This window comes from Perognathus longimembris, chromosome 1 (assembly GCF_023159225.1).
Source record: "Perognathus longimembris pacificus isolate PPM17 chromosome 1, ASM2315922v1, whole genome shotgun sequence".
Taxonomy (NCBI): Eukaryota; Metazoa; Chordata; class Mammalia; order Rodentia; family Heteromyidae; genus Perognathus; species Perognathus longimembris.
In genome coordinates, this window is record NC_063161.1 from 50196820 (window position 1) to 50217872 (window position 21053).

The 21053-nt window shown below is 48.8% G+C and overlaps 1 protein-coding gene across 1 annotated transcript; it reads left to right on the forward strand.

The window, feature by feature from the left end:
• Nucleotides 1–6738: 6738 nt before the first annotated feature.
• Nucleotides 6739–14842, forward strand: Krt74 (keratin 74). Its single transcript, XM_048350492.1, has 9 exons — nucleotides 6739–7209; nucleotides 8432–8646; nucleotides 9021–9081; nucleotides 9542–9637; nucleotides 10116–10280; nucleotides 11759–11884; nucleotides 13232–13452; nucleotides 14167–14201; nucleotides 14637–14842. The coding sequence occupies exons 1-9, from the start codon at nucleotides 6739–6741 to the stop codon at nucleotides 14840–14842; spliced, it is 1596 nt and encodes a 531-aa protein (XP_048206449.1).
• The last annotated feature ends 6211 nt before the right edge of the window (nucleotides 14843–21053 follow it).

Here is a 21053-nt window from a genome sequence, read left to right on the forward strand (position 1 = left end):
TGAAGGAAGGGAGAGGAGAAGGAAAATGCAGGAAAAGAAAAGAAGGGGCACACTGACCACAAAGCATTGTACTTGTACCCTGATTTGTGGAACTGTAACCCTTTGTACAACTACTTAGTTAAAAAAGAATCATTGCTAGACGACTTTTAAAAAAATATTTTCTTTAAGTAGTTGTACACAGGGGTTTCAATTCAACGTAATCAGTTTATGAGTAGGAAGCATCTCGATCAATGTCACCCCTTCTACCATTTGTGCCTCCTCCCATCCTTAGTTCTTTCTTGACTCCGGTTTTAGGCTTGCCCTCCCATTTCCCCCTTGTCCTGGAGCCTCTGTTCTGCCCCCTTCCTAACTCCCCTGTCCCCTTCCTAACTTAGCTGTCCTGTGGACATGGGGAAGGCAGGGGCCTGGCTGGTCCCCCTCGCCATATCTGAGGCAGGTGCCCCCGGAGGCCTGGCCTACTGCTCCGGCATCTCCCTAGGTATGGGGTGGGGCTGGGCTTCTCCTTCCTGTTTGGACTGGGATGGTAGGAGATAGGGAGTATGTCATTAGTGATGATGTGGCTTAATTACAGCCTGCAGAGTGGCTGGTGCGTTTCAATGCAAATGCACAGCGGAAGAGGTGGATCAAGCCCAACTTCACAGTCACAATCAAAAGATTAATCTCCCCCCTCCCCACCCCCAATAGCGTCTTTGCTCTACTTTGAGAAAGAATCAGGCAATAGAGGTAGTTGATGGCGTGTGTGTATGTGTGTGTGTGTGTGTGTGTGTGTGTGTGTGTGAAAACACCTTTCCAATTTCTTCCCAAAGTGACTAGAGGTAGGATGGGTCTGAGACAGCCCAAAATGGGGGCCTGGCAGTATGTTGAAATGAGCAGAGGAAAGAAATTCACCCCATTTCAGAGCAAGACAGAGCTTGCCTGGACATACCTGAGTGCATTAGCGCTAAGAGGAAAGGGCCTGTGATGCCCAGGCAGGCGGTGGGTGGAGTGCCAGAGAGTTGAGAGAGTTTTTTTTTTTAAGGGGAGAGACAGAGAGCTAAAGTGTGTTTGACCTATCATGTAGGCTAGTGGACTATGAGTCTGTACAGGCCCTGGGGATAGGAATGGGAGGAGGAGAGAAATAAGAGTGAGGGGCTTAGGGAGAATCACTGCAGGTTTGCTGAAGGCAAAGGATACTCAGGCTAGGGAAAAGGAGACCTAAGCAGAAGGAAGTGGACCAGGGCAAGGCCCTGGTGGACAGAGCCCTGATGAGCTGGGAGTGGAAAACACCATTCTCTCCCCACCCCCTCATTCCCTGCCCTCACTGTGCACCCCAGGAGCCCAGACAGGCCAGCACTAGGGCTGCTGTAGAAGCCCACACCAGCTCAGGGAGCCAGGAACCCCTGGTCATCAGCCAGAGTATCTAATAAGTCTTGTCTTCAGATTAGGCTGGCCTAGAGGTCCAGCAGGGGAGCAGATGGAGGCTGTTTTCTAGCTGTCCCTACATTTGGATGAATTCTTGTTAACACATGTGTGAGCACAAAGGGGCACTGGGCAGAGCCCAGAGAGGCCAAGGAATTGCTCAAGTGCTTATTTTATTTTATTTATTTATTTATTTAATGTGTGTGTGTGGTGTGGTGTGGTGTGGTGTGTGTGTGTGTGTGTGTGTGTGTGTGTGTGTGTGTGTGTGTACATGCAGGTTTCTGGGGCTTGAACTCAGAGCCCAGACACTATCCCTGAGCTCAAGGCTAGTGCTCTACCAATTGAGTCAAAGCTCCACTTCCAGACTTTTAAAATTGGAACCTTGATTCTTAACCCTCAGCCTCCAGAGTAGCTAGGATCATAGGCGTGAGCTGCTGGCCCTTGACTCAAGTGTTCCCATTTGATGGACTTGGGTGCAATGGCTTTGGTGGTTCTTAGGAACAATGAGAAGTTGGCAAACTCTAAAATGTGGTGGTGATCTTTGGGTGATGGACAGATTTTCCTGGGATGCAGCTGTGAAAGTCTGACATCCTGGGTAACTCCTCAACTGGGCAAATAGACAGGTTTTTAACCCTAACAATGATACTGAGGGACTCCCGGCAGCTGGGTGTGGGGTGCTTGTTCTGAAATTCTGTGCCTAGAGTTGTTCTTACCCCTTCTTAGTAATGCACCACCTTAGTAATGCCCCCCTCTTTCTACATTCTCTCTCACTCTGACCTTTTTCTGTGTCAAAGGCCCCAAATGGAAGCATTCCACTCCCTCACTCACTCTCTTAAGCACATTCTATCAGTTCAAGGACTGAGTTCTCGAGGAGCCAGGGAGTTTATGTCAAGAAAGTGCAGAGTTTGGGGGGAGAGGGGAATGTATGGAGACATGGTGACAATAGGAGAAAGGCAGATGAATGCTATTGTATGGGTTAGCTGACTTGGAGCTAGGAAGGGGAAAGCAAGGTCCTTTCCCACCAACTAGGAGAGGCAGAGTGTATTAGCTTTCCACCTTGAGCTCATTTGGTAAGAGAAAGCAGAAAACTCAGTGTTAGCTTGTGTCCGGCTAAGGTGCTGTGACTTATTGCCACATCTCACTGTCCTTAAGTTAGCTCAAGAATCCTTCAAACATCTTCTCTCCATTACTGATTTTGATATACCAAATCTCTTCCCTGGTCTGTTGTCCTGTGCCCAAGGGCAACTGTCCTTATAGGTCAAAGGGCTAGAGAAAAATGACCTTCCTTACCAACTTTTGAACCAAGCAGACATGACTTCCTATGTCCACTTGGGGTTGCAATGATTTTTTTCTTTCTTTTTTTTTTTTTTTTTTGCCAGTCCTGGGGCTTCGACTCTGGGCCTGAGCACTGTCCCTGGTTTCTTTTTGCTCAAGGCCAGCACTCTGCCACTTGAGCCACAGCGCCACTTCTGGCCATTTTCTGTATATGTGGTGCTGGGGAATCGAACCCAGGGCCTCATGTATATGAGGCAGGCACTCTTGCCACTAGGCCATACCCCCAGCCCTTGGGGTTGCAATGATACTTCATCTGGGACTGCTTTCTATTTACTGTGAGTGTGGTGTGCTTTGTAGAATGAGACTCTTCATTCATAGACCATGACAGCACAGCAGGGGTTCAACTCTGGGGGTACAACTCTGTGGGTACAACCTATAGTAGAGGTGCTGAGAAGTTGCTTCTGCCCCTGTAAGCCCTCAGCCAAGGCCTCCTACCCTGCCTCAAGGAGACTCTGGGCATATGTTGATTCTGGCCAACCTTGTAATTCCCATACCACCCCACAGGCTGACTTCTGTTTCATTCCATTTATAAATAAGGGCTGATTAATACTTACAATTTTGATTTATTTTAGAACTTTACTTATTATACTTCCTGGGGTTTGAACTCAGAGCCTTGTGCTCTTACTTGGCATTTGTGATCAAGGCTGGCTCTCTACCCTTTGAACTATAGACTCACTTTTTTATGATGACTAATTGGAGATAAGACTCTCTCAAATTTGTCTGGGGCTGGCTTCAAACTGTGGTTCTCAGATTTGTGTACCTAGAATTGCAGCCATGAGCCATCAGTGGTCATCCTTAGGATTTGCAAGTAAGCATATTAAAAAATCAATTTAAATAAGTATCTTTGATTCATTCATTTATACTCATCAGCCACTACAGATCTGTAGATTAAGACAAAAACAATGATACCTGAACATATTTTATGTACTTGGATTTTGCCCATTTTGGTTGATGTTCTGGTGGGGTGGGGGTGGTGGTGGTGGAAGAGCCTATCTTAGACATCACTCTCAATGACTAGCATCAAGTCGTACACACAGTAGGTACTCCATTTCATATCCATTGACGGAGTCAGGCTTTTCAGGCTTTGGACACTCATTAGTTCAATAAATCCAAACAGAAGGATGTAGATCATGGTGAGTAATTAAAGGGTAGTCAACACAAGGAAGTGGGGGGGGCAGTGGATTGTCAGAGATCCGATTTCATAGACCATAGGCAACTCCCCTGCAATTATATTCTCTAGGAATCAGCTAGGAGGGGCACCTCTGAGTGGCCACCTCCATACCAGCACTGGCAGGAAATTCCCCTTGGCTTCCATTACAACCATGACCGCTGTCATGACTACAGTCACGGTTGTGCCCTTTCTGAGCATCCACAGCTCTAGGCCTAGGGCTTGAGTGATTCGCAGGAGGTTTTAGAATAGTGAACAACAAAGGCTTCCAAGACCAGTGATCCCACATGGGTTATCCCTAGCCTCTCACTTCTGAGCGTAGGTGGGCTCAGTTTACATGGAAGCACCCAGAAGCTTTCTGTTTGTTACCCTAAGTCTTCTCCAGCCTGCAGCAAAGGGCCTCAGCTACGGAGACCCCAGTAAGAGGCTTAGGTATCCTAGTAGATGAGCTCATTCTCAGCCATGGCAGAGGAGATGCGAAGCACCGCCTTCAGATGAGCAGAACCAGCTTTATGGTCCCTTTGCAGTCTGTGATGGAGGGTCAGCTATTGGGGTGATAAAAACAAGCTACTTTCCCATGAAAGTGCGTCTTTCTTTCCCTCTGCTCATCTTAGTTTTGGCTAACTTCCCCTCTGACCTCTGGAGTGTTGTCCCCAGGTTCCATGGCATAAAGATGAGGGATTGAGCCCACACTTGCTATGCCTGCCATGCCTGCCACGCAGAACTCTCTGCATGCCATGCCTATGGGAACTCGGCGTCCTGCTCTATGATTTTTATCTTTATTATTAAAGTGAGTGATCTTGGACACATTCTTGAATGTCCCTAAACCTCAGTTTCTCAACTTTTATTTATTTGTGTGCGTGTGCTGGTACCAGGGCTTGAATTCAGGACCAGGGCACTCTCCTTTAGCTTTTACTGTCAAGGCTGGCACTCTACCACTGGAGCCGCACTTCCACTGCTGGCTTTTTTTCTTCTGGTTGACTGAAGTTAAGTGCATCATGAAATCTCCTGCCTAGGCTGTCTTTCAACCTTGATCCTCGGATCTCAGCCTCCTGAGTTGCTATGATTAACAGGCGTGAGCCATCAGTGCTGGGCAGTTTCTTGACTTTAAATAAACAGAGTACTGTGTAAGTTAACTTAGCTATCCCTTGCTGGATGTGGTGGCATGTGCCTATAATCCTAGCACTCAGGAGGAGGATTGTGAGTTTGATGCCAGCCTATCCCATATAGGGAAAACCTGGATTAATGAGGGGGGTGGGGAATATAAGTCTCTGGGGGTTCCTAAAACCCCACTCCCCAGCATGCTCCCTTTCATTGCTCACAATGGCTGGTTTCAGTTTTGGCTCAGATTCCTCTCATTGGGCTACAGGATCCTGGGTGGCTGGGGCCCCACGTTGGCAAGCCCCACGTCAAGGACTGTATACAATTGATTGACATTTTACACCAGAAAGGAGGCATGGCTAGAGTCCTTGTGTGTTTGTATGTGTCAGGGTGTGTAGGGGTACCCCAGTTAACCATTAACCTGTTGCCATCATTGCCACCTACATTAGAAAACCACAAGCCACCACTTCTGTTATGCCCTCCCATGCCTTGGGGCCAGGACCTGCCAAGAAAGCGGAAGACAGGGCCTTAGAGAAAGGAGGCCACTGGGGCTTTAAGGCTTCTAGGCAAATGTCCTGCAGTGAATCCTCTGGGACAGGCTCTGCCTCTATTTCATCACCTCCCAGTTCCCAGGACCCCCCAACCCCAGCTTCTTTTCCCTTAGCTGGAGTTACTGCCTAGTACTTTCCATCTGTGTGGTGGGAGCCAAGCTTCTCATATAGTTATGGGTGGCCACAGAGTCCTGCATTGGGACAGCTGCCAGATTCTTAGTTTGGGAGCATGTTCTAAACGTTTCATTCTACCAGGACTACGTGAGCTCAACAGGCTGATATTTCTTGTCCTAAAATTGAATGGCTCTTAGAACTCACCAAGAAGTAGAAGTGTTCAGGAGTGCCCAATTAACTTCAGCCACAGGGTATTCTATAAAGGGTGAAATGAGCTAACATCCAGTTTGTTTTTTTTCCTCACCTCCCACAATGGGCCAGTCCAGTTTATCAAGAAAAGCAAACTCTACTGGAGAAAGTGGAAGCTGCGTGAAAGGGCAAGCTCAAGTTCATTGCCCATCAGGCTGTCCACATCAATACTGAAAGCCCAGACAGATTCTCACACTGGCTCAGGTGGACACTGCTCCTGGTTTCCACCCTCCCTCTGGGCTGTATCCGGAAGAGCTGTCGTCTCCAGCATCACTCTAGCTTCTGTTTAGATGCAGATTTTTGAAGGAGAGTCCTCTTCTTCCCACATCTGCTCTTCCCTGAGGAGTACCTCAGCGAGACAGATGACAGGGGAGCTGTGTTTCTTTGGGGGTGAGGAAACCTAGCATGTTCAGATGAGCTCTCTCTGGATAAAAGCTGACATTTCTCTCCTGGTCCATGCTGGTAGATAAGCAAGAAGGAGGCAGCCTTGGAAAAATAAAGCTAGGAGATCTCTGGAGGGGATAAGTCTCTACTCCCTAATTAGGGAGCATAGTTAAATTCCAAATTAGACCACTTTAGTGTGCAAGGCCAGCATCTTCCACCTGTTATCAGACGGGCTTTGTTGCTCAAAGGCTTGAAGATCTCAGTTCTGTAAATTGCCCCAGCCCTGTAGTAGGGAAAGGAGATAGTGGAGAGACGCCCTTTTCCGGTGCACTGGGATCCTTGGGGATAAAAGCAGGTCGCACTCTGGGGCACCAACATACATTCTCTGGCCCTTGGCAACTGTGTTTCTCCAGCAGTGTCAGCTCCTTCTTAGCCACCATGAGTCGGCAGCTGAACCTCAGGCCTGGCGGAGACAAGGGCAGCTTCAGCGTGCTTTCTGCAGTGGTGCCCAGGAAGGCTGTGGGCAGCGTGGCCTCTTACCGTGCCCCTGGCCAAGGGGTTGGGGCTGGCTTTGGCAGTCGGAGCCTCTATAGTTTTGGGGGAAATCGACATATTTCCTTCAACATGACAGGCAGTAGTATTCGGGCTGGGGGCCCCAGCTTCGGGCATGGCTCTGGGTATGGAGGGGGCCGGGCCAGTGGCTTTGCTGGTAGCATGTTTGGCAGTGTGGCCCTGGGGCCTACATGTCCATCTGTGTGCTCGCCTGGAGGCATCCACCACGTGACCATCAACAAGAGCCTCCTGGCCCCCCTCAATGTGGAGCTGGACCCCAAGATCCAGAAAATGCGGGCCCAGGAACGGGAGCAGATCAAGGCTCTGAATGACAAGTTTGCGTCCTTTATTGATAAGGTATGTCCCCCAGGAGGATACAGAAATTTAACAAGATATGAGCAACTTCTCTGTGTCAGAGAGGATGCACCTGGGGCTTGGTGGGGAGGCAGCCTTATCATAAGGGGAGGAGAGCAGATTTGAGAGGTAGGTAGAGCAAAGGAGTAAATGAACTATTTTCTATTTTTCCTTCCCTCCCTCCCTCCCTTCCTTCCTTCCTTCCTTCCTTCCTTCCTTCCTTCCTTCCTTCCTTCCTTCCTTCCTTCCTTCCTTCCTTCTTTCCTTCCTTCCTTCCTTCCTTCCTTCCTTCCCTCCTTCCTCTTCTCTCCTTCTTCTTCTTCTTCTTCTTCTTCTTCTTCTTCTTCTTCTTCTTCTTCTTCTTCTTCTTCTTCTTCTTCTTCTTCTTCTTCTTCTCCTTCTCCTTCTCCTTCTCCTTCTCCTTCCTCCTCCTCCTCCTCCTCCTCCTCCTCCTCCTCCTCCTCCTCCTCCTCCTCCTCTCTTCTTCCTTCTCCTTTTCCTCCTCCTCCTTCGCTTCTTCCTCCTCCTCCTCCCTCTCCCTCCCTCCTCTTCCCCTCTCTTCCTCCTCCTCCCCCCCTCTCCTCTTGGGTCTTGAACTCAGGGCTTCACATAGTCTCTTATGTTTTTTTCACTCAAGCACTCTACTACTTGAATCATGTCTCCACTTCTGACTCTTTGCTGATTCCTTTGAGATAACTGGCTCACAGACTTTCCTGCCTGGTCTGGCTTTAAACTTTGGTGATCCTTAGCGCTCAGACTCCTGCGTAGTTAGTCATGAGCCACCAGAGCTCACCGTGGATTGTTTTCTTTGGGGATTTATCAAAGAAGGGTGAGCAATTGGACAGAGGGCAGCTACACCTTGAGAAAGAAGTGAGGGACCTCTGGAGACAGCTAGGCAGAACCCCAACTTCCTAAGGAACAGGAGAGCTGAGAAAATCAAGCACTGTTCAGAGGGAGGGTCTCACAACACAGGAAGACACCTAGTATCTCTCTGAACAGAGTCAGGCAATAGAAGAAAGTGTTGGCATCTCCCTCTTGGATGATGGTCCACAAAGCTAGGGGTGAACATTTACAAAAGATCTTGTTTGTGCCAGGTGGCAAGGGTAGTGACTCAGGACTTGACCCTAAAGACTTTACAAAAATCCACATGGTCTAAAAGTGATGTATGTCCATGGGGCATAAGAATGTCCATGTGATTCTAGGTGGCCTTTGATTTGGGTTCCAGGTGCGCTTCCTGGAGCAGCAGAACCAGGTGCTGGAGACCAAGTGGGAGCTGCTGCAACAGCTGGACCTGAACAACTGCAGGAAGAATCTGGAGCCCATTTATGAGGGCCACATCAGTAGCCTGCGGAAGCAGCTGGAGATGCTGTCCGGGGACCGAGTGAGGCTGGACTCAGAACTGAGGAGTATGAGGGATGTGGTAGAGGACTACAAGAAGAAGTAAGGGTCATGGGTCATGTGCCATTTTGTTTTTAAGAGGGCAAGGAGCAAGCTATTAGGTCTGGACCTCATGTCCTCTTCCCTAGTGAAGGAGAAGATGTCCTCCCTGGGTGATGGAAGCATCTACCTGGTTGATAGGTAGGAACCCCCATGCTCATTGACTCACGTGCGGATCAAGGAGCCCCACACACTCCTGGGTATCTTCCTGGAGTACAGTGAATGAATTATAGCAAGGAACCCAGGGACTTAGTATCTGTGCTCATCCTAGGAGACCCTACTGGTTTCCAGTAGCCCAAGTGCTTACCTGACTACTGGGAAGAGAAGGTCACTTGACTGCAGGGCTGAGGTCTCTTCTGTCTTCTCTCCTGGCACAGATACGAGGTGGAGATTAACAGGCGCACTGCAGCTGAGAATGAGTTTGTGGTACTCAAGAAGGTAGGCAGAGAAGAGCCTGTGGCCTCTGATCTCTCTTATATCCCCATCCTAAGCAACTCAGGGCTCAGGGCTGCATGTAGGGCCACTTCAGACTTGCCTTAAAGATGGATCATTGTGCTGGCCTCCAGAGACCTAGAGAGAAAGAACACCCACCCAAGAATTGGCCAGAGATAGACACTTTGTCTTTGTCCTGGCTCACTTCAGTCTTTTTTGTGTGACATGAGGAAACTCAGTACTTCTCTGGGCATTGTGTTCTCCAAGGACAGAGGAAAAGCAGGTTCTATCCCCCCTTTCCTATTTCCAAAGATTCAGTGAGTTGCTTGATGGCGAGCAACTCTGTCTATATGTTTTCTTTCCTTTGTGGGCAAAATAGAAATTCAGATGTTTTGGGGTGAGGGCATGAGCAGGGATGCTGATGGGATAGGACTGGTCGAGTGACAGCTGTGGGGTCTCTTGGCAGGATGCAGATGCAGCCTACACAGTGAAGGTGGAGCTTCAAGCCAAAGTGGATTCTTTGGAAAAAGACATCAAGTTCCTCAAGTGTCTGTATGATGCGGTGAGAACCTGCCTATCCCCCGTCTCCACCTCTTTCCAGCTGCAGCATTACCTGGCTCATTCAGGGGGTTTCTGGCCAGAGGGATTTAGGGCTACTATAGGGAAAGATGTTTAGATAGGAAGATCTAAGTCCCAGAACTGGCTGACCACTGAAGAACAGGCTCCTATGCCTGGTCATGAGACCGTGTCATCTGGGACACAATAATGGTTTTTCCCACAGGCAGGATAAAGATGACCCCATGAGGTCCTCCTGAGAGGAGGGGTTCTTTGAAACTGTAGGCAGCAGATCTTTCTTGCCTCTCACTCCCCGCTGCCACTGTAGTACTTGGGGCACTTTGGGAAGGCACATCTCCAGTGGCTATTTCCCTCACTTGAGCTCTGTGGATCCCAGTAACACCTGTATCAGAGACCAGGAGCCCAGGTGTGGGGAAGGAGTGGGGAAACTGAGGGCCTGAATCTGCCTTCATCTCCCAACTCAGGAGATGGCCCAGATCCAGACTCATGCTAGTGAGACATCTGTCATCCTGTCCATGGACAACAACCGGGACCTGAATCTGGATGGCATCATCACCGAGGTCCGTGCCCACTACGAGGACATCGCCCTGAAAAGCAAGGCTGAGGCAGAGGCTCTCTACCAGACCAAGGTGGGCACCAGCGGGGTTTCCCTCCTTCCTGGGAAAGGCCCCTGGCACTAGAGAATGCAGGAGATACTGACACACGTGTGCTGCAGGAGAGGGTGTCACGACCACGGGTCGTTCTCCTCAAAGGAATTCTCAATGTTATCAAAACACTGGTGTGGGTGTGGTGTACCCAATAGAGAAGGGAGGAGAGCACAAGGTGGTCCTATCACAGACAGGCATGACAGCCTGCTGCTCAAGGGCAGGAGGGCAGTCACAATCATGGAGCAGAGCAGCTGTGGGTGAGCTGGGGTTGGGTGGGGCTTGAGAGAAGGGGAAGCCCAGAGATTTACCGACAGCTATGGGAAGACTCCAGGAGCAAGTGGAACCAAAGAAGTACATGACTACTGGAGTTATACTTTGGGGTAGGGCCCTCTGGGGTTATCAGATAAAAAAACTGTTACCTGGGTACTCATGGGAACCCCTTTTCACATTCTTTATATTTTACCTGTCTTAGCGGGCTTTCCATCACTGTGACAAATTACCCAAGAAAATCAACTTATAAGACAGAAAGGCTGATTCTGCCTGATGGCTTCTGAGGTTTTAGTCTGTGGTGGCTCAGTGCTCTGGTAGCACAGTATGACATGGCGCGAGGAGGCTGCTCCCTTCACGACAACCAGGAAGCAGAGAGAGAGAGAGAGAGAGAGAGAGAGAGAGAGAGAGAGAGAGAGAGAGAGAGAGAGAGAGAGAGAGAGAGAGAGAGAGAGAGAGCGCGTGCCAGGGCTCCATTATCATCTTCAAGTACCTGCCTGCCAGTGATCTAACTTCCTCCTACCAAGCTCCAACTACTAAAGTTTCCACCATCTCCCAAAAGGACCAAGCTGAGAGCCAAGCCATTAATACAAACTATAGCACCCCTAACAGCAAGGATGGCTGTGGTTCATCTTCCTGTCTCCTGCTGGCCCTTTCCCCCTGTCAGTGTACTTGCCATTTCTTCTTATCCAGAGTCTGGGTACTGGGAGAACCCACCAATTCCATCGATCTTGCCTGTGACCCCCTTCAAGGGTCCATGAGATCGGACTTTCCTCTCTCTTGCCCTGTGATCAAGAAAGTGTCGCAAGAAAATGGGTAACTAATGGCTTTACCTGTCCTGCCTTGCTCTCTGCTGGATTCCAGGACCTGGGGTAGAGCAGGTTCTTCAGAAGATGCTTCTCCAAATAGGTGTTAAATTGATGAGGGAGAGAGCTAGAGCTCTCTCACAGTGAGGAATGCTTAGTTTGTGTGACCTGCATCTTTCCCCATCCATCCTAGGAAAGACTACAGGCCAGGATGAGATAGAAGGAGAGGGCCACATGGGGTAGTTCTTGGTTAGAGCTGGAAAGACACTGAGAGGCTGGCTCTACCACCTGTACCCCAGCTTCTCAGGCTCATCCTGGTGGTAGGAGTATTTGTTCAGCACCCTTCCCATCCTGGTCTCATCACCACCTTCTGCCTCTGAACACTAGATCCAGGAGCTGCAGCTGGCAGCCGGCCGTCATGGAGATGACCTCAAACACACCAGAAGCGAGATGTCAGAGCTGAACCGGCTCATTCAGAGGATCCGCTGTGACATCACCAATGTGAAGAAGCAGGTGAGCAGTGGAGAATGCAAGGCTCAGTATCACCCCTGGTGCTGGAGATGCTGGGACCTGACATTCAGGATGAAGCAAGTCTCTCCTCCTGGGCATAAGAGATGCCAGGCCAACCATAGTGCCTCTTTCCCATTCAGCTTCATTCCTCTCGCTCCCCCCCCCCCCCCCCCTGCTATCAGAACTGGAAAGATTTGAGCCCATCCTCTGTCCTCTCTGTGTACAGATAAGGCATCTGAGCAGAAGAAGTGAAGGGACTTGCTCATGGCTCCCAGCTGGTAATTAACAGGAACAGGATTTGAGCCCAAGTGTTTTCTTGCTCAGATATATTTTGTGTCCAACCAATCCTTCAGGTGTGCCCCTCTGAGAACAGATCCTGTCCTTATTCCTCTCACCCAATACAAGACATGGGTGTGGAACCAGACCCTCTGTAGCCATATTAAGTTCTTGCTGTTGAGGTGGGGCATGGCTCTGGTGATTGACAGACCTAGCAGAAGATGAAGCCTTCCTGGATCCTTTGCCCTGTGCCACGAGACCCTCTGCATTTTTATCTAGGTACCCTGTCATACCTGAAAGCAGCATGTCCTAGATGCTGTGTCAATGGTGGGGGAGAGGGGAGATGCTCTCTAGAATTCCCCTAAAGAACCCAGCACAACCTTGCCCATGATCGAGTTGCAAATGGACAGATCACAGTCTGCCATCCTCTCTGTACCCCATAGTTCCTCATACAGCAAGAGTCCATAGGGTCTCATGGACTCTGTGAGACCCCACCCCACCCCACTCCCTGTTTAGCAATTGGCACCACAGTATCTCATGGGGTCCACCAGAGTCTAGTTTTGAACTCGTGATTATTCTAAGGGAAGGCTCCTACCTCTCCAAGCTAGATGTGGGAGCATTAAGCGGAGTTACTTACAGAGTGGCTGGAAGCAGCCAGACATGTTTACTCTTGGATCTCTGCTGGGGAGATGTCCTGCAGAAGACATCTGACTACAGGGTGCATAGGCATGCTGCTTGATTCTTAAGGCCAGTGTAGCTGGAGTTCCTTGCTTGATTCTCCTGTATCTAGTGTACCCGGTTCTATAACCCTAGACCCTGGGTTATATGTTTGCAAATATTAGCCTTTCTTCCCACACTCCTGAAATGCAACTCTCCCATAGCTTCCTTGATAAGACAATTCCTTTAAACATTCATCTGCAATAGAAAACAGAGTAACGCTTGCTGCTGGCTGTGTGGCTGTTCCTTGCTGCCACTTTGGGTCTTGTCTGCCTAGTGAGAGGTACGTTACTTGACTTGTATGATCCACACATTACTTTATGTTCTATTTCCATGCTCTCCTCCCCCATCCCACAGTGTTCCAATCTGGAAATGGTCATCGCCGATGCTGAGCAGCGAGGGGACACTGCCCTCAAAGATGCCCAGGCCAAGCTAGATGAGCTGGAGGGCGCCCTGCACCAGGCTAAGGGAGAGCTGGCCCGGATGATGTGTGAGTACCAGGAGCTCATGAGCCTGAAGCTGTCCTTGGATATGGAGATTGCCACCTACCGCAAGCTGCTGGAGGGCGAGGAGTGCAGGTGAGGGCCCAGAGCACCTTGGTGCCTGCCATGGGAGAAAGGGGCTGTGGCTGTCCCATGTGGTTGAGGGGCTGTTTGGGATATGGAAGATGAACAACAACACGGTATCAAGAGCGCTGTTGACACCACGAATAGGAGAGGTGATGATTTGGCAGGTGAGCTCAACAGCTGCTTCCTGCAAGGGGTTGTCAGACAAAAGCCATGAACACAAGTGGCCATGAGGGACCATAAGCAGAGCCCATGGGGCAGACAGACTGCTACAGGCTAGATGAATGGTCTTGGCAAATCATGGAAGGTCTCTATTTTCCCACCAGTAGAATGGAATCTCTCATCTCCACCTGTAAGAATGAAATAAGCTGGGTGCTGGTGGCTCATGCCTGTAATTCTAGCTACTCAGGAAGCTGAGAGATCTGAAGATTATGGTTCAAAGCCGGCCCAGGCAGACAAAACCAAGAGATCCTTCAATGAACCAGCAAAAAGCTGGAAGTGAAAGGGTGTCTCAATAGAGCCAGCCTTGAGCAAAACAGCCAAGCAAGACTGTGAGGCCTTGAGTTCAAATCTCAGTACCAGCATGCACACACACACACACACACACACACACACACACACACACGAATGAAATCAATGGACATACTCAAGAAAGCAAGAGCCACTGAAGCTTTGCTGAATTTGGAGACATCCCTGATTTTTTTCTTTTAATTTTCTGTCTTGCAGGATGTCTGGTGAGAATCCATCTTCTGTGAGCATCTGTGAGTATTCCTGAGCTGGCTGGGAAAGGCAGGGGTCCTGGGACACCTCCACTCATTGTCTCAGCTGCAGGCAGAAGTGTTTGTTACTGCCCTGTAGAGGCTCTCTGGCTTCTGAGGAATTGTCTCCCATTTTGTTCCTTGGCAATAGTGACTGAAGTCCCACCCAGACCTCTTCTGGCTACCTCTCCCTTGGGATACTGTCACCTAGAGTAGGCGTGGAGGAGGGACTTTCCTCAGATGTCTAGGAGAACAAACATGGTGTCTGTCTTATGTGCTACTTGTACCACACAGATGCCGGCCCATGGCAGGGTCTCCATCACCTTGGCTGTCTTGACCACTAAGGAATGTGGTGGGATTAAACAGGATATTGTAGTTGTCATCTCTTGTTGATTGACACCTGCCTCTCTCTCCCTGCTCTTGACTTTACCTCCCCAGCGGTTATCAGCAGCAATAGCTATGGCAGCTATGGTTACCACCCTAGCTCTGTGAGTGCTGACCTCAGTGCCGTCAATGCAGCCGGCGGACCCAGCAGTCCCCGAAGTGGTCAGCCCAAGACTCGAGGGATACGAGCCGGAGACCTCAAGGAGTCCCAAGAAAAAAGTGTTTCAGCTAGCACGCCAGGCAGGAAGACCACTCGATAAGCCTATCACCTCACCTTAGCACCTGGAAGAAAGGATGTCTTTGCCTTTCTCCCAAGATGCCTGCCAAGCCTCAAGCCTCATCTCTGAGTTTTAGGACTGTCTGCAGTACACTCTCTATGCCATGGCTTATCTTGCTTTCCAGTTCTGATGGATGTGGTGGCCCTCCCTGTGCCTGTGGGTCCCATTTGCAATTTGTGACTTCTCGTTTCCCTGGCTGCCTTCGGCTGGCAGGCAGCCATAGACATGCAGCCATCAGCATCTTCTTGGCCTTCTGGCAGCTATGATCAGGCCCTACAGAGACAGAGGGGGAGTTGGGGGGGGAGGGAGAGGAGGAGGAAGAGGAGAGAGAGGAAGAGAAGGGAGAGGTAGTTTTGTGCTTAGGTCAGGTTCTCAATTGTTCAAAATACTTTTTTTTTTAAACCCCTGCCAGCATGGTAGGATGAACCTTAAGTCATATCACAAGGGTGTGAGAAGTTAGATCTTTATCAGGTGCCACCACTATTTGAATCCTATTCAGGGAGCCAAATGGAGAGGGATGGGGACTTTTTGCCACCTTGTGTCATCCACCAACCCTCTCTATTATTCATGGCAATAGCTGCTTCCATTTAGTAAATACCTAATAAATGCCAGGGACTCTCCTCTAATTCTCACCTTGTCCTGCAAGGAAGGTGTGATCAGAGGACAGGGCAGCTGTTCCTCTGAGAGCAACGTGTCCCAGTCACTCCCCCGGGCCTCTCCCACCCAGTGCTAGCTCCAGCCTGGCCAAGCTCTGCCTAGGACATACCACTGTTTCTTTACCAGAGGGAGTATCAAATTGACTTGTCCTCTGTCAGGATGGTGGGATGTGATTGGTCCTTGGTCACTTGGCTACAGGTTCTATTTTCACAGGACACAGGCGGTGTCTTAGCTTCTGACTCTCAATTACCATGTCATGAACTGAGTCCAGTGAAGAGACGTTACTTTGTGTCTGCCATCCAGTCAAAGGCCTTGGCTCATGGTGGAAATCTTCCTCAAAATGCCACCTTCTAGTCCTTCCCTTGCTTGAACGAAGGACTCTGGATTTCTGCGGTATATTCAGTAAACTGCTCTTGAGTGATATTAGAGGTGTGTTTTTGTCAGTCTGTTAGACACTCCAAATATCCACTAATGATGATGGAACCCATTGCTTCATGTACACAATCCTACTATGCTGCTAGCAGCCAATCCCAGGAGCTATTCAAAGTTGTGCAAGTCAGGGAGTGGCCATAATGGGAGGCTAAGCAAGGAAGGCTTCCTGGAGGAAGAGAGATTACTCAAGTGATCAGAAAGATAGGCATCCAGACTCCCAGAGGGAGAATTTGAATCATACCATCACAGGAGGTTTGAGTGCAGGCCTTATGTTACATTATATGCAACAATGAGTCAAAATGAATCAACAACCTAAATAAAAGTTAAGTAAAACCATAAAGAAAATATAAGGGTAAATCTTCACTTTGGATCTCATAATAGAATCTTGGATGTGACACCAAAAGTATAAAGTATGGAAGAGAAAGTAGCTAAAGTGGAACCCATGAAACTTAAAACCTTTTGTTAGTTCAAGGAGACTATCAAAGAAGTGGAATGAGGTGTGTGTAGTGGTGAAGAGCTATAAACCTAGCACTAGGGAGGCTGAGGCAGGAAAGATGGTGAGTTCAAGTCCAGCCTGGGCTATGTAGTAAGATCCTGCCACAAAAAAAAAAAAAAACAACAACAAAAAACAAGGGAAGAAAGAGAGAATGAGAGAGAGACAGTGAAACAGAGAGATAGAGACAGACAAATAGACAGACAGAGACAGACATACATACAGGCAGACACAGAGAGGAGAGTCTAGTGTTAAGGTTTATATGCATCTATAGACATTTAAAATAAAACCTCCTTGTATAATTAATTGATGCTCATAAAAAAGTGGAAAAGAAAGAGGAAAAATTTACAAGTTATATGTCTAATCAGGGCTTGATATTCAACATATATAAGGAACTCTTGCATCTCAACAAGAAAAAGATTACCTAACCTGAGCACTGGTGGCTCAAGTCTATCATACTAGCTATTCAGGAGGCTGAGATCTGAGAATCACAGTTTGAAGCCAGCCTAGGAAGGAAAGTCCATGAGACTTTTATCTCCAATTAACCAGCAAAAATCCAGAAATGGAGCTGTAGCTCAAGTGGTAGAGTGCCATCCTTGAGCAGAAAAGAACTAAAAACAAACAAAAGACTAAAAGAAAAGAATTACCTAGTTAAAAAAATCAGGAGATTGTAATGAAATTTTATTTAAAGAAGATATACAAATGGCCCTGAGCGCGTGAGATACACTTAAGGTGTTTAGACATTAAGGAAATGGAAATTAAACCCATAATGAGGAGCTAATTTTCACCCACTGGGATAACTATAATTCAAAAAAACATAAGATAAATCTTGGCAAGGAACTAGAGAAGTTGGAACCCTCTGTGCACTGTTGGTGAGGACATCAAAACCACAATCCCACCTTAGAGATACTCTCATCAATATTGAAATCAGATGTTCGAACACCACACTTAAGCTCACATTCACATTGGCACCGTACTCAAACATCTAAGACAAAAAAAGCCCAGAGGCTCATCAATGGTTGGTTTTAAATTGTGACCACTGAATGCAAAAGAAGACAATGATGACAATTACCATCTATGCACGTGCGAGTCTCTGGGGCCACACCCACCTTTTATTGTACCATTTCCCTGGGCCTCTCCCAGTGGCCACATCTTCTTGGTTTCTGATTTTGTAAATGTTCTTCCAATGTTCCAAAGTCAGGAGAAGTTCACTGACCCATCGGTGTCCACTGCTAGAGCAAGTCTCATCAAAGTGGGTCTTTACTGATCTTGCGATGTTACCACAAGGCCCATCCTCCTGCCTTTGGGAGGGGGAATTCTCTCAGGCTTCACTAATTAGAACTTCTCCTGCTTCCATGGTATTAGGGATGATGAAAGATGACTGAATGAAGGATTTCCTCACTTGGCCACTGCCTTGCCCCCTTCTCATGGCAACGAACAGGAATAGGTTGAAAGGAAATGAAATGGGACCATTAGCATGGAGGCATGGCAGCACAGGGAGGCTTGGGGGGCAGAGATGCCTTGTGGGATAGAACGCATTGAGGTGGCTGTTATGCAGGATGGCATCAGAGCAGCAGAGTGGCATCAGTGTGGTAGAAGTGGACGGAAACCAGAAGTTGTGGGAGGTGAGAGTTGGACCCAAATGCTGTGTACCAGAGAGGCATGGCAGTGCAAGGCCAAGAGCCTAGCTGCAGCCATGCCACCTGGTCCTGGCCCTGGCTCAGCATCTCATCAGCTGTGCAAGCTTGAATAGATTGCTTAATGTCGTCCTTAGGCCTCAATATCTCATTTGCAAAATGGGAGGTAATCATAGTGCCGACCTCCTAGGGCTGTTGCGAGGATTAAATGAATGAATATGTGGAGTGTTTAGAACATGGCCTAAGTGTGACCTATCATCATCATCATCATCATCATCATCATCATCATCATCATCATCGTTAGTATTATTTACAAGCTGCCTCCCATTCACCTTGGGGAGCAAGTGGGGTGGGCATTGGTGTCCCTCTTCTTGGAGATGTGGAAACAGAGGCTTGGGAAGGAGGAGACTCCCTCCTCCCCATGTCACATGGCTGGTGAGTGGTGGAAGCAGGGCCAGGACCTAGAGTCCCAAAGCAACACACACTCTACTGGAAGCGTGGGTGGGGCTGGAGGAAGGACATGCTAGCCAACTTCACAGAAAGTGCTCCTGGCCATGGAGCTGAGCGAAGAGAAGGCAGGAGTCATGGCAGCATTACAAGATAACCTCTCTATAGTAGGATGAACAGAGCTAAGTACCAGGCAAGACTCCTCTGTCTTTCACACCCCAGCTCTCCAGCGTGAGCTCACCTCTGGCCTTGCTGATGACAAGCCTGCCGAACACCTGGGCTGCCCCAGAGGAGTGGCTTTGAGAGGGGACAAGTCCTCTAGGGACTGTAATCTATTTGGCATGTCACCATCCACCTGGAACTACAGGAAGAGTTAATAACTACAGGAGGTGGGGTATGAACAGGGAGCTCCTGGGATTGAAAGCTCATGTCCCAGGCATATCTGCTGAGGATGTCTGGCAAGACCTAGGCTGATGTCATTCAAATGGCTCAGCTCATTCTTTCTAATTTTGGAGACAATTATTTTGCTCAATGATTTGCTATCCTGTTTTTCAAGTGTCTTTCCACTCTTCCAAACTGACCATACAGCAGCTCCACTCTGCCTCAAACGTGTATTGGTCAAGTTTTCCCTGGGTTCCACAGCTACATGTACCTCCATGCTACATGTACAGTCCGGTCTAGTCCACTCAAGGTCAGTCATCTCTCATGGTTGCTAGGTATTCTCCTCACAAAGGACCTTCCTCCTGCCAACTTGGGCTCCTATGCCAACTTCTCACTGTCAATCTATCCAGGCCTTCTTCCCTTAAAAGACTGAATGCAAGTCTCCTCCTATAGGCAGCCCCTGGGAGCTGGTGGCCCCAAGTCTTTCGTCTTCTTCCTCTCTCTCCTCCTCCTCCTCCCCCTCTCCCTCCCCCTCTCCTTGTCCTCCTTGTCCTCCTCGTCCTCCTCATCCTCCTCGTCCTCGTCCTTGTCCTCCTCATCCTCGTCCTCGTCCTCGTCCTCGTCCTCGTCCTCGTCCTCCTCCTCCTCCTCCTCCTCCTCCTCCTCCTCCTCCTCCTCCTCTTCCTTCTTCTCCTCCTTCTTCATTCACTCAGCAATTGCCTTCTAGTGCTGGGCTAAGTCCTCTCATCTTTCTTCCAAGAATGTCTCTTGGGAGGTTTACTGGGCTGAAGAACCTGGAGAGGAGAGGACAAATGTACCAATCAGTGGCGTGGGATCACAAACGTGTCAAGCTGACCACCATCTCCAGTCCTAAACCACAGGTAGAGAGAACACCACTAAAGCAAATAAGACCTTTTGGTTATTAAGCCAAGGGCTCAATGGATATAATTAGTTAAAAGCCCATTTAATTTTTCCTTGAATGTTCAAGCTAGATGTTCCTGAGGTTTGATTCTCTAACCCTATGCATCCTCCCCAATGATTTCATAGATGAGTAAAACTGGCTCAGAGACAGCCATGGCTGGCCAAACCTGGCTTAGAATGCAGTTCTCACACACAGAAAGCCTGGGAAGGGGGTGAGTGACAGGAAGTTGGGATATGACAGCTCCCAAGTGGCCTCCTAGAGCTGGTCAAGAGGCTCCTATAGCAGGGACCTTGCCTCCTTCTGCCCTCAAGTCTCTGCTTATCACAAATAAAACAGGAGCAAGGGCAAGGCCTTTGTACCCTTGGTGAACCGGGGCTCTTGCTCCCTCCCTTTCCCCTCCAGCAAAGTGCAAGCACCCTAGGCTCCATCTGGGCCCACCCTTCCTGTGGGTGGTCCAGATCTCTGGGCTTCCTCCTCTATCATCATCTGCATCAACAACACCTTGTGTCTCATTCCTCATGGCCAGAATCTGATTAACTAATTTATGTTAGGGTGGTAATGACTTGTTAATAACCCAATGAGTTGCTTCTCCCAGGGTCACTTGTATTTGGTGGGACCCAGACTTAGTTCTTTGAGGCAGAAAACTTTGGATCACCTTCTTCAGTTCTTGATAGGTGTCCAATATATACGTGATAAATGGAACCATACCAGCAAATGTTTGGAAAGTGCTTCCCACTGAGTTATGCATTTGACAATACTTGCTGGACAGTAGCTATTATGTTTTCTAAGGGTGACATGTCCAGTGTCAGGGATGGCCTGAGTGGAGAGCCTGGGGCCTGCAGCAACACCACCCTATGCCCGTCCTCAGTATCTGATGCCACTGTGTGAGAATGTGCTGATCCAGATGTCCCATGGGGGAAGAAGGGGGAGCCAGCACGGGCTGAGCCCTGGCTCCATCTGCTCTTTTTAGTCATTGACATCAGTGTACTGGACAATATGTGTAAATCAGGGAGTCCTGCACATGTTAGTATGTGTCATTGTCACCACTACTGTAATAGTGTTTACTGTCCCCTTCATTGGTGGGGGTGCCAAGGCTCAGAGAGGCTAAGCAAAGCTGCCCGGTTCAGTGTGGAGTGGAATTTGGGAATTTGGCAAGAGTAGGCCTAATATACCATCTCTGCGTTTTTGGCAGCTTCTCCAACAGTGGCTGTTCAAGGCTTTCTT

What these genes read in the sequence shown, in the direction of transcription:
- Krt74 (XM_048350492.1), top strand. Translation starts at nt 6,739, where the DNA reads ATGAGTCGGCAGCTGAACCTCAGGCCTGGCGGAGACAAGGGCAGCTTC. An exon ending in AGGCTCTCTACCAGACCAAG is followed by an intron (nt 10,281 to 11,758) that starts GTGGGCACCAGC and finishes TCTGAACACTAG; the next exon opens with ATCCAGGAGCTGCAGCTGGC. An exon ending in TCCATCTTCTGTGAGCATCT is followed by an intron (nt 14,202 to 14,636) that starts GTGAGTATTCCT and finishes TTACCTCCCCAG; the next exon opens with CGGTTATCAGCAGCAATAGC.